General features: G+C 41.3%; 1 protein-coding gene across 3 annotated transcripts; it reads left to right on the top strand.

Moving 5' to 3' along the window:
* The first annotated feature begins 426 nt into the window (after positions 1–426).
* LOC108087073 (somatostatin receptor type 5) lies at positions 427–7,971 on the top strand. 3 transcript variants are annotated; one of them, XM_017184248.2, is made up of 7 exons: positions 427–492; positions 2,387–3,112; positions 3,173–3,338; positions 4,704–4,836; positions 4,932–5,130; positions 6,338–6,561; positions 6,945–7,971. In XM_017184248.2, exons 2-7 carry the CDS (start codon positions 2,632–2,634, stop codon positions 7,713–7,715), a joined length of 1,974 nt encoding a protein of 657 aa, XP_017039737.1. In that variant the 5' UTR covers positions 427–492; positions 2,387–2,631; the 3' UTR covers positions 7,716–7,971. The 3 variants fall into 3 exon arrangements, with proteins under 3 accessions (XP_017039737.1, XP_017039738.1, XP_017039736.1); XM_017184249.1 differs by lacking the exon at positions 427–492 and adding an exon at positions 628–858 and having other exon boundaries at positions 2,577–3,112; XM_017184247.2 differs by lacking the exon at positions 427–492 and adding an exon at positions 628–858.
* The last annotated feature ends 4,209 nt before the right edge of the window (positions 7,972–12,180 follow it).

Genomic DNA, 12,180 nt, shown 5'->3' with positions numbered 1-12,180 from the left:
CCAGCTTGTTCCGAGGTTCCGATAGAGCAAAATAATTGAGGCGGGCGGGCGGCAGCCTTGGCCAATAAATATTAAAAGTAAGTGGTAGTGCTTTCGGGCCATTTACAATTTCAATTAGTACCGCGCAACTCGACATTCAATTGGATCGACTGCCGTTTATGGCCACGTTCTACAGCCAGCTGACTGTGGCATTACTCATCCGACAAGTAAGACATAACTTACGGAGACGTCACGGTGGCAAAGTCAAGGTGAAGTGCATGAATTTATGAATGAAATTAAGACCGAATGTTTGCGTATCGCACACAGACGCAAGTTGAGAGAGGAAAAGGCAACAAAAGGCCAAGAACTGCTGTTAGTTAACAGTGGGCTAACAGAGACCGTCGACGAGTGCTTCGATTGCCGCAAGGCAACTCAGTCTGCCACCGACTTTGCTCCACTTCGGACGTGTTTGAGCTACAAAAGATCCCTGATTCAAATATATTCAAATCAGAAGTCCGTTAAAGTGATACCAAATTTAATAACCAAGTGTTAATTAATTTAAATTAAATTTATAAATTAAATTTAGGTTATTCGAAGTGTTACTGCATTTTATGCTAATCCCTAATCAAATATTATACCCTCATTAAATATCCCTTCGTTAAAAATGTCTTACTGATTGCCCAACAAAGTGCAAAACTAATTTTCCGTTCAGTGAATTCGAGTTAACAAAAGCAAAAAGGGTTAAAATACCCGACGCGGAAGTCCTGAAAAAAGAAACACACCTTTTGCGGCACAAATAGGAACAAGGATACGCCTTCCAGAAAGGACACAATACGCGCAGCAAGAGTAAATACGCTTTTGTTATTTAATCTAGCCTTGGTAAGAATCAACATGTCGACTGTTCGGTTCTCAGAATTTTAAAACCCTGATTTTCCGAAATGCTGCCCCTTTGGTAGCCGCAAAGTTTAATTGAAAAATGTTAAGGCGTTCCTCCAATTGAAGCCGAGCACCTGGGCAATGCAACTGGACTGCGGTTTAAACTTGTTCGGCAAATGAAACTGAAATTGAATTTGCAACCCTAATATGGTCCGCTTGGCATTGCTTTTGCTGATTGGGTTGTGTAATTGCGATCGAGTCGCACATTTGTACTCCGACTCCAATCCCTGGTTTCTGCCCAATCATATCTAAATCAACTCTCACACCTGAGCTGGCAATTCAATTATTTTTCCAATTAGTTTGCGTCAATAAGATGTCATCGAGTGGCTGGCCACTTCGAAATCCATGTTCCCCCTTTTTTCTGCGTAGCATACTTTCCGGTGTCTTTTTAAACGCTTCTCGGCGAGTTTCTTTGACTTGGAGAAACGCTTAACGAACAGGAAACATAATTAATTAGGCGCATCAACTAAAAATCTGGCTCAAAGCCAATAATCCAACTTGGCATTAACAGTGACTCGGTGTTTGGTGTTTGGTGTTCGTTGTTCTCTAACTTGGCCTTTGACTTCTAACCCCTAAATTCGGTTTTCGGCAGGCAAAAACACAAATTCAGAAAGCGTTGGCGGGATAATGAGTGAAATACAACACGTCATGTTCGCTTCCTGTTCTCCTTTAAAGTACCGCATGTGCTGGGATCCCTAATGGGACCTAAATGACTTTTGTGGGTAGCAAAGTTTCCCTTTTTTCCAGGACCCCGAAAAACTTTCCCACACATGCAATCAGGTTTCGTTTCACTCATCACGCCTAACACCGAGCAAATAGAAAAACTTTTTCATCCACAACTATATTTGTATTGATTGCTGGCAATCTGTATTCCTGGGGCTTAAGATGTTTACTATTAATAGAGACAAGTGGCAAGTGACATGTGGCCTACAGAAGAAAAAATAAAGAAGCATTAATTGCGTATTAATACTAATATAACTTACATAAATTAAACCTAAACTAGGAAGTGTACGCAAAATTACAATTTATAGGAAAAGAATTGCTGAATTCATGCTTTAAAAATAAACTTACTATAGAAACTTAAAAGATTATTGGATGTTCAGTCATTAAAATTGATTTACAATATAAAAAAAGGCTGCTGTTATTTTGGTAATTGATTTTGTTAAAATCTTTACATCAGATATTGTACCCCAGAAGTTTTACCTTTTCTCAACAATTTATAGTTTCTTTCTCTGCACATTTACATTGCCAGATGTTCACTATAAATAAACAGAGCCAAAAAGCAAATGACAAGTGCCACTAGTCAAGTGTTTTTTTTATTTCGGGATTAATGCGCAGTTTCCCAGTCGAGTCCTTTGGCCACCTGATGCCGTATCTTAGAATGCCACATAGGCCTGTCTGACTGACTGGGTTGGATTCAATTTAAATTCAGCCCTGAGTCTAATGACTTTTAATGTTGTTTGCTTCACAGGCGAGTGCGCAATTTTTGGGCCTGTCGTCGACTGCTTATCGGCCATGTGCCGCCGCAGTGGCAAAGGATCCGCCAGACAGTATTAATAACGCATTGATAGGAGGAGCAGCCCGCCTGCGATTCGGTTCAGCTTTGTTTTTCTATTTTTTGTTGTTTTTGTTTTTGTTATTTTTTGGGTTTTCTGTGGTAGCAAGATTGAGTTCGGGACTCGATCCGAAGTCCGCAATTAATCGACGACAGCTAGCATGTTGCAAGGCGTCGCCATCGCCATCGCCAACGACAGCAACGATGATGGCCTCAATCAATCATTCAGGGCTCATGTGTCGCCCAGTGCCAATCGGGAGGTGGCCCAAGCCACGGCCACCACTTCCACCATTTCCACCATGGTGAATCCCAGCGAAAGCCCCGAGCTGTTGCTGCTGCGGAATGACAAATTCCTAACACATGTCGCCCATCTGCTGAACATAACGACCGAGAACCTCTCGAATCTCCTTGGCTCCACGAACGGCACAAATGCCAGCACAATGGCAGCAGCGGATCCATCGGTCGACGAGTCCCTGACTCTTCGTACCGCCTTTACTATTTGCTATGCCCTCATTTTTGTTGCTGGAGTTCTGGGTAATCTGATCACCTGCATTGTGATATCGCGGAATAACTTCATGCACACAGCCACAAACTTTTATTTATTCAACCTGGCTGTTTCCGATCTGATATTGTTGGTCTCAGGTGAGCTTATAGTTTCGTGAGACAACGGTGCGTATGCGTAACGTATCGAGTATCCTGCAGGAATTCCCCAGGAGCTGTACAACCTTTGGTATCCGGACATGTATCCCTTCACGGACGCCATGTGCATCATGGGCAGTGTCCTGTCGGAAATGGCCGCCAATGCAACGGTCCTTACAATCACAGCCTTCACTGTAGAGCGATACATCGCCATCTGTCATCCCTTTCGGTAAGTCTTAAACACACAGTAAATAAATATTGATTTTTGGTTAAATGTTCAGCTTGAACTGCTAACTGATTTTCTCAGTGATACCATCGAGTTCGCTTTCATTAACAAAGTGGATCACGCATAAATAGGACAGACGTATGATAAATAGATAAATAAAACCTGATACGCGTCAGACATAAACGCAACCAAACACAACACTAATGATAAGCCCAATAATTATTTATAATTAAACAGCCGGGTTGTGAAGTGATAAAACAAGTCAGGCTTGACAACCAAATTCACATCGCTTTTAGATAATGATGCAAGCCCATTGCCTATTATTTATTGACAGTAATTAGTAGTTGGCTCCACAAATATTCTGATTTCATTAGGTTTGCAATTAGCTGTTTGAGTTTCAATTGGTTTAAAACGAGGAACATTTTAGTTAGTATCCCCCAAATACTTCAAGTAGTAGTACAGTTCTAATATTGTTTCTAAAATTTACTAACTTCAATTCTTTTAGCACAAGCTTACATATTTTGGTCTGGTGATATTATGGTCTTAAGTAACAAATGTTTTTTTAAACGAAAATGTCTGGACTCCATTCAAGTTTTTCGGGTTTCACCTTCCAGCCGACCCTATATTAACTTTCCTTTGAAATTTTCCACAAACTTGCGAAATAAATGAATTCAATCAGTTGCAGAATGTCCTTAGGAAAAGCCAGACTTAAGAGGATGGGATGACCAAAAGAAGGCATTCCAATGCCGATTATAAAGTTAGAAAGTCCCTCTTTTGAGAAGTTTAAATAACAATTGATACCATTTTACTGGGTTGGTTATTTAATATTTATTTGTTCAAACCAAAAGTTAAGTCGGTACCCGAATTTTTCAACAAAATGAAATCAAGTGGTTATTGAGGTTGCTTTGCTCTTGATTTTTCATTCAAATGCTACAATATTCTCTTTTCAAGCTTTTCTTGTCAAGCTAGAATTATTATCATTTAACATTTTGAAGAATTCTTATTTTCTTTTCAATCTATTTATACTCGATATATTTGCGAGTTTATTTTAAGTATCATCTGCCAATCATCTCATTTTTCAAAGAAAGACAATAAATCAGGCTATAAATAAATTCCCTCACAGAGTTTTTGTTACCCACTGTAAAAAGCCGCATTTTAAGTAAATATTTATATAGCATTAAATATTCAAGGCAGAAGGAGCAGGCTGAAAGAAAGTGGTTAAAATGTGGTGTATGGTCAGAGTCGGGATTTTAGAGCCCTGTCGTTGTTAATCTCATATCTGCCCACGCTTGGCGGAAACATTTACATCTCCCGACTTCCCACCAATACTTAACATATAATGTGGCCTAATCTTTCCGTCATTTGTAGGCAGCACACCATGTCAAAATTGTCGCGGGCCATTAAATTTATATTCGCCATTTGGCTGGCGGCCTTCCTTTTGGCCTTGCCCCAAGCCATGCAATTTTCGGTGGTCTTCCAGAACGACGGTTACTCCTGTACGGTACGTATTCCAGATCCTAAAAAAAAAATAAAACATAAAAAACCAACTGACGCATCATCGGGTGTCCCTCTTTTTTTCTATTTCATTTTCCTTAGATGGAGAACGACTTTTATGCCCATGTGTTTGCCGTCTCGGGATTTATTTTCTTCGGCGGACCCATGACGGCGATTTGTGTCCTTTACGTGCTGATCGGAGTGAAGCTGAAGAGGAGTCGCCTGCTGCAATCGCTGCCGCGGAGGACATACGATGCCAATCGAGGACTCAATGCCCAGGGACGAGTCATCAGAATGTTGGGTAGGTGAGTTGAGTTGGCGGCTTGATTGATTAAAGACAACAGCCCCACCAACAACAACAACAACAACAAACACCAAAAACAACACAGCCTGTCAAAACTTTTCTCGCCGAAAGTCTTAAATTGAAAATTACTGTCAACATATTTGCGTGGGCGACATCAAACAGGGGATTCGTCACAGCCCCGCCCCCTTTTCTTTCCGCCTCCTTTCATTTTCACTTTCACCATGTGGGTTGAATGTGCTTCAGTGAGTGTTTCCTTTTTTCCGCGGGGTCGTTAATTTTCGCCAGCATCTGTGGATGTGTGTGTGGCAAGCTCTTAAATGGCCATCTAGCGCATGAAGCAAAGGTGAAACCAGGTGGCACCTCAAAAGTAATCAAGTCAGGCCACTCAAACGAACTCAAGCCTGCGGGGTATGAACAACGAACTCGAATGAGTGGAAGAATGGCACTTGTATATTAAACAGCAATATATTTAAATAACATCAATGTTTTAATTAAGCTAACCACTTAGCTGATTGCTCATATTACAGTAAAGTGTTAGTTAATCGATTATAACAAAATGTATTCCCTGAGAAACATTCTAAGTAAAGATTTTGAAGAGGAATTGAAAACATTTGGGATATATTTCCAAACAATTTGTTCTTAGTTAATTAAAATATTCTAAATGAAAATAATAATCTTACGACTCACTGATTGGTAATCAAACTCCCTTTTGATGCCTTAGCTAATTTTTAAAAGTGTAGCAGAAGCAGAATTTCAAGTATTTAAAGTACAATTTTCCATTGCTGCCTAGAAAACGACCCTCAATTTGACGTGGCTTTTAACTGAAAACCACAGCCCATTGATGCTTTAGTTTACCATTGCCCTTGCTCTGCTAAATGAAAATTGATAGGGGGAAAAGCCAGCTCAGGTTAAGCCTCAGGCCTTTATAATAAATTAATTTGGTTGGCAGGAGGAAAAAAAAAAAATTATGAAAAGGCAGTATTCCTTTTAATCGGCACATAACAAAAATAAATTATTTTTTATCAGGCATACAGGTTGTTTTATCTAAATGATAGGATATCGAGCCAAAGAGCCTTAATGGAATGATGGCCCAAACTATTCGATTAAAGGGGATATAAAAGCGAAGTGGGGATGGCCATATTGTTTGTGTTACCGATTTGTTCAGGGTAGTTAATTCGGTCTTTATCCTTGCCCGTTTTTGCAGTAGCTGTAGCCGTCGCCTTCTTCCTCTGCTGGGCTCCCTTCCACGCCCAGCGATTGATGGCCGTTTACGGGTTGAACCTGATTAATATCGGCATCAGCCGGGACGCCTTCAACGACTACTTCCGGATACTTGACTACACGTCCGGGGTGCTCTACTTCCTGTCCACCTGCATCAACCCGCTGCTCTACAACATCATGAGCCACAAGTTCCGAGAGGCCTTCAAGGTGAGTCTAGGATTAATTCCCCAAACCCAGATTTACCCTTTTCTAACAAATGAATGTATAAGTAAACAGCTAAGTCTTGAATATCCTAAAGCAACTTTAAAGTTATGTTTGTTGAAGTAATGTTCCGAATGTAGAAAGTGGTTTTGTTTACCACTATTAAAGTTTAAAGGATTAGGTTCTACCTCAAAGCAAGTAAAGAATTAAAAAACAGCTTACTACTTTACTTTAACTTTCAATACATGTATAATTATGATTTTTTATTTCAAGCTTTAAAACTATTTTTATGCAACAAAATGTGATAAAATGTTTATTGGTGTTACGAATTAAAACCTTCTATTACTTATATTATTCCATGTTGTTGTTGTTCTTTATTTCGTCTGTAGATCACTCTGACAAGACAGTTCGGGTTGGCGAGGAACCACCACCACCAGCAGAGCCAGCACCACCAGCACAACTACAGTGCGCTACTCCGGCAGAATGGATCGATGCGATTGCAGCCTGCCAGCTGTAGTGTGAACAACAACGCACTGGAACCCTACGGATCCTATCGAGTGGTGCAGTTCCGCTGCCGAGATGCGAACCACCAGTTGTCGCTGCAGGACAGCATTCGCACCACCACCACCACGACCACGATAAACAGCGCCAGCCTGGCGGGAAACGGAGTGGGTGGCGGTGGTGGAGGACGTCGTCTGAGGAAGCAGGAGTTCTATGGCCCTATTCCGGGCACCGCCGTTCCACATCGGATGCTGCAGGCCCAGGTTTCGCAGCTCTCCTCGCTGGGCGATGCCAACTCGCTCCTGGAATCAGAAGTGGTCGATAGACACTACGCTTCTGGCCGGGCCAAGCGAGCACTTTTGGCCACCAAAAGTGGTGCACTGCTGGTGACACCACCGCAAAATGCCGACGCATCGGAAGTCAGTCAACCTGCCACTCGACTTAAGTTGACGCGGGTGATAAGTCGCCGGGATGAGGTCACCAGTGCAGGGACTCCGCCCTTTTGTGGCAGTCACAGCTTGCCGGATCCGGAGACTTGTCAATCTGTGGCCTCGGTGGCAAGCCGAAGTTCACGAAAGTTTCCCTGGCGGAAGAGGAGGCAGAAAACCGAGGAGCCGAGCAGCGAGGTTCTGGCCTATGGGTCACCCAAATCCCAGTGACTCCAGCTGGCCAATAGATAGGCATTGTTTAGTTAGCGCAATAAACTTTTCGATCTGTAAATAAGCCATGGCAAAGAGCAACGAGCGATTTGCATGCAAATTCCATTTTGGCCATAAAAAAAAGATAGAACGAATGGGCAGGGTCCAGACGATTTATGCGAGGCATAAAGCCGGGCTAATGAGGCATCAAAGTGTCCTAGCGAATTGCGATGGCCACCGCATCGCACTCATAAATTAAGTGTTAAGTGTTGGGCTACCAGAAAAAATAATGTTAATAAATAAAGAATGCTGGCAACACAGATTACAGCAAAATCCTTTCAACCGTGTTCTTTTCTTCTACATAATGCATGCCAGAAACATTCAACTTCCTCTGCATTCCGATATGCCTTCAGGCACTGAATCGAATGGAAAATCGTCAAAGGAACAAAACAGGTGGCATCTCGGCTTTTTCTGGTGCACTGTTTCCAAGCAATCTGTTCGTGCTTTTTGCGACATTTTCCCTGCAGATTGGCAGGCATTCTGTTGCCTTGCCACTGCAAAAACCAATAGTGCTAAAAGAAAATACGGAAAACAAACAGATTGGAAAAGCAAGTGTCATTAGAGCGTGTGCACTTTTACCAGCCAAGCGAACTGAAAGGTTGCATTTTGAAACAAGAACCCTAAGTGGAGTCTTAGGTTAAGCTGAAGTAAGTGGCAAAAGAAAGAGATTTATTTACTCCACCATCAACTAGTTTCTTCAGAAGGTTGTTGAATAAATAAAATTGAGTTCATATGTCCAGAGTAGAATATAGTTTTTGCTGAGTGTAAACTGCACTTCCACCTGCTGGCAACGAAGTCGTTTCCAGTTTGCACCTGGCCAATTGTCGGGGTCCATTAGTCAAGGGGGCTTTGTAGGCAAGGAAGTCCCGATTGAAACGAATGTGCCAGGAGTGGCAAGAGTGGGCTTATCCTGCTACCAATTGGCACGTGGAGTGAATGGAGAGTGGAATTAGGACCGCAAAATAAATCAACCCAAAAGTGGCACACAAATTTAAGCGCTGTGGCTTCCGCTCCGTCTGACATTATGGCCAAACAGAATTATTAATGGCTAATAAATTCAAGTGGAAGTCAAGTCAAGCCCCAAAGTCAAGTCCTCAAAAATTCAGTAGCCAAATTGTAGCCTCTTCACCTGACTAATGAAATGAGTGAGAGGGCGGAATAATGGACTGAGGGATTGAAGTTGTCATGTGGTTTCAGCTCGTATATCAAATGGATATTTACCCATTGAATACCGCTTAGCCAAGGTCCATGTAATTCGATAGCTCCCGATGGCAGGAAACCGTGACAAAAGGCTTGCCTTTCGGGCCAATATGGACCGCCCTCCTGCTCATTCATCATCGTTGGAGGCGGCGAAGGTCTTTTGTACAAGGATTCCTTAGTTGGGAAGGATGCTGGATGGAATGAGCGGGACCTCAGTCGATAAATCGTGCGGCCTGCCGCCTAGTCAATCATAATCTGGCACAATAAAGATATTAATCAGAGCCATAAATTTACTTACGGTCTAGACAACCAGTTTAACGGCCAACAGCTCGCACAAAGCTCCTTCAAGAAGATGAAGAGTTCCCTGGATATGAATTTCCTTTGGTCCCTCTTCCCGTGTTTTCCAGCTTTAATAAGTTCGGTGGAGGAGCTCGCATATTGTCCCGGTCATTACGCACAGACATTTCAGATTACTCCTCCAGTTTATGAGCGACAAACTTTCACTTTTCAAAGCGGCAAATTCATTTTTTGTTTTCTCCCATTTAGGGGCTAAACAACAAATAACTCGGTGCTTCGGACTCTTGGACTCCGAGTGGCCACATCCATGTCCATGTGCTGATTTTAAAGCCGAAGCGCCCACACATGCATGTTGTCCGGTCATTCTCTGCTGGTCCTTGTCTGCATCTAACGAGCCAGCAAGAGCCGGACAAAAGCCGGCCCGAGTTGCTTTGAACCCATCACCGAGTTCACCCCAGGATCACAAGCAGGAAGGCACTGCGAAAAATACTTCAAAAGTCCAAAGCAGGGTTGCCTAAAATAAAACTAAAATAAATTGAAAGTTTTTGAGTACAACTAATGGTTCACAAATACTGAAATGTCTTTCGAAAACGAGTTCTAAAATAGTTTTGATCAGTTTAAAACAATATTCCTTTAAAGCAGTTTTTGTAAAAATATTATAAACTTGTATAAAAATCAAGAAATGGAAGTTCTTTAAAGTAAAATAAATTATATCTTTAGAGAGAAAATGGAGTGTCCTCAAAAATTTAATTATTCGTTTAGTTATAAATTATCAGCTTACAGATGTGTAAATGTATATATTGATATTTTCTATATAACTTTCTTAAACATTGTTTATATATTTTATTTTCAATGTAAAATTTAGTTGCTCTGAAACCGAATCCCCAACTTTTTTTATTGTTCAAATGCCAGCCTCTAAAGTTACATATTCCAACAAATTAGAATGTACAAAACGCTTCAGTTGCCGTTCAATTAAAAATTTACACAAAAATGCGGTCGAGCGGCCGAGCGAACAACTATTGTGCAAAACAGCTCGAGTATCCTTGTCGGGGGCTTCAATTAAAGTTGTGTAAACACGGTCCAAAGGACACACTTCATGGCCGACTTATGTGTTTATTTATTGTGCCCTCTCAACCCCTCCAATTCCCCTCATCTCACCACGATAAATCCGTAGCAAACAGAATGCTCGGATGTTTCGATGAACCCAATTGATTCTTTTGTTGGCATTGCCATGGGGTCAACTCTTCGATGGATGACAAATAAATATTATTTTGCTGGGTGCTGTGTGTTGCGGCTCAATCGGATTCTTATATTGTCGTGGTGCATAACCGATTACCACTTTAAATGTGGGGGCCATGTCAGAAATTTTAATTAAAGTGCGTTGGCGTACTGGTTATCCTTGGCCATCCAGAGTGGCTGAATAAGGTCGAAACTGAAGCCATTATATTTGCAGCATCTGTCTCTCGCCGCAGAACAATGCTGCAAATTAAAATAACAAGTGGCCGAAAGCCAATGGCAGTTTAAAATCCAAGCGGCTGTCAACAGCTGGCACCGCCAGTTTTTGACAGCGAGTTAGAGGCCCCGACCTCCGGTCACAGTTCAACAAACTAAAAGTGTTTGCTTTATGGCCTCCCTGTACTCGATGTACTTGAAGCCCCAGTATCCAAGTATCCCCGGATCCATCCACCCTCCAGTCGATCTCCCCTTTTTTTCGCCGAGACAAACAAAACAACATTCGCAATCCCCCGAAAGCAGACAACTTAAGATTAGCTGCGCCACAAGTCGAGAGCCAAAAATAACTCGAAATATTTCGCTCAATTGCAGTAGCCAAAACAATAAACCGTGTAGCCTTGACCATGGACATGGAGCGTTGGGCATGAACCCATCCAAGTCCCACAGCCCTCGAGTTTGTAGTGTTTTCCACGTCCTTCCTTGGAGAAGTTCACTGAGAAATATATCAGTCAATCTATTGTTATTCTAAAAGTAAAGCATGTTGCCATTGGATGAAAAACAAATATGATGAAACTAAATCGTGTCTAATCCTTCTAAGGCAATACCATGGATTCTAATTTATTCTGGCTTAAGCCGTATATAGTTACATTAACTTTATCAACTTTTTAGCTTGCAGGTATTATTAAAATTAATTTTAAAACACCTACTCTTTGTTTTTTTGAGTGTTTCTATATTTTGTTTGCATTTACCAGTGAGCTCCTCGACGAACACCCGAGGTAATTGTCCTTAAAGCGGCACTAAGAGCTGCAGGATTTTCTTGGAACTTTCCCCGAATCAAAATCAGACTTTAATCGCCCTTTTGGTGAATGTGTGTGTCTCCTGGCATCTTGTTTGCATTCTGAAACGTGTCTGAGATAATTTGTTTGGGATTTAGCGCCAACAGGCTTCCGAATTTCCCAGTTCCTCGGCATTTGTTGTTGCCTCTGAAACTACCATCGAGTTGGTCAATTGAAATTAAGCCAATTTGCATAGTTGCCATTAATTGAAGCCACTCGTGCAAGGGAACAATGCCATCGACAACTTTTTAACAGTTTCAACTGAATCTAAGTTTATTAATTAGTATTCACTTGGTAACCGGACAGTAAGACCATGGATAATAAGTAGAAAAAACATTTTGCATTTGACAAGAAAGTTAACTAAGTTTCTGTTCGGAAGCCTTCTTGTTACATTTTATTGTGTTGCCATTCAATACTTCGCTATTAACAATTAAACTTGCTTACAACGAATTCGAATGCAATTCCATTTTAATTTGATCTAAAAACACTAATTAAACCTTACTTATTCACGAATAAATTCGAATTTAAATAATTGATTTTTGAATTTAATTATCTCTGATGACCAATTTAATAGTCTGACTGTCAGTTAAGTTTATTCAGCTTCTGAATGGTGAGGAATGTGGCACAATGCCACTGAAAAA

The sequence above is a fragment of the Drosophila ficusphila genome, unplaced genomic scaffold, assembly GCF_018152265.1.
Source record: "Drosophila ficusphila isolate 14025-0441.05 unplaced genomic scaffold, ASM1815226v1 contig_791, whole genome shotgun sequence".
NCBI lineage: Eukaryota > Metazoa > Arthropoda > Insecta > Diptera > Drosophilidae > Drosophila > Drosophila ficusphila.
This window is presented reverse-complemented; position numbering and strand designations above follow the sequence as displayed.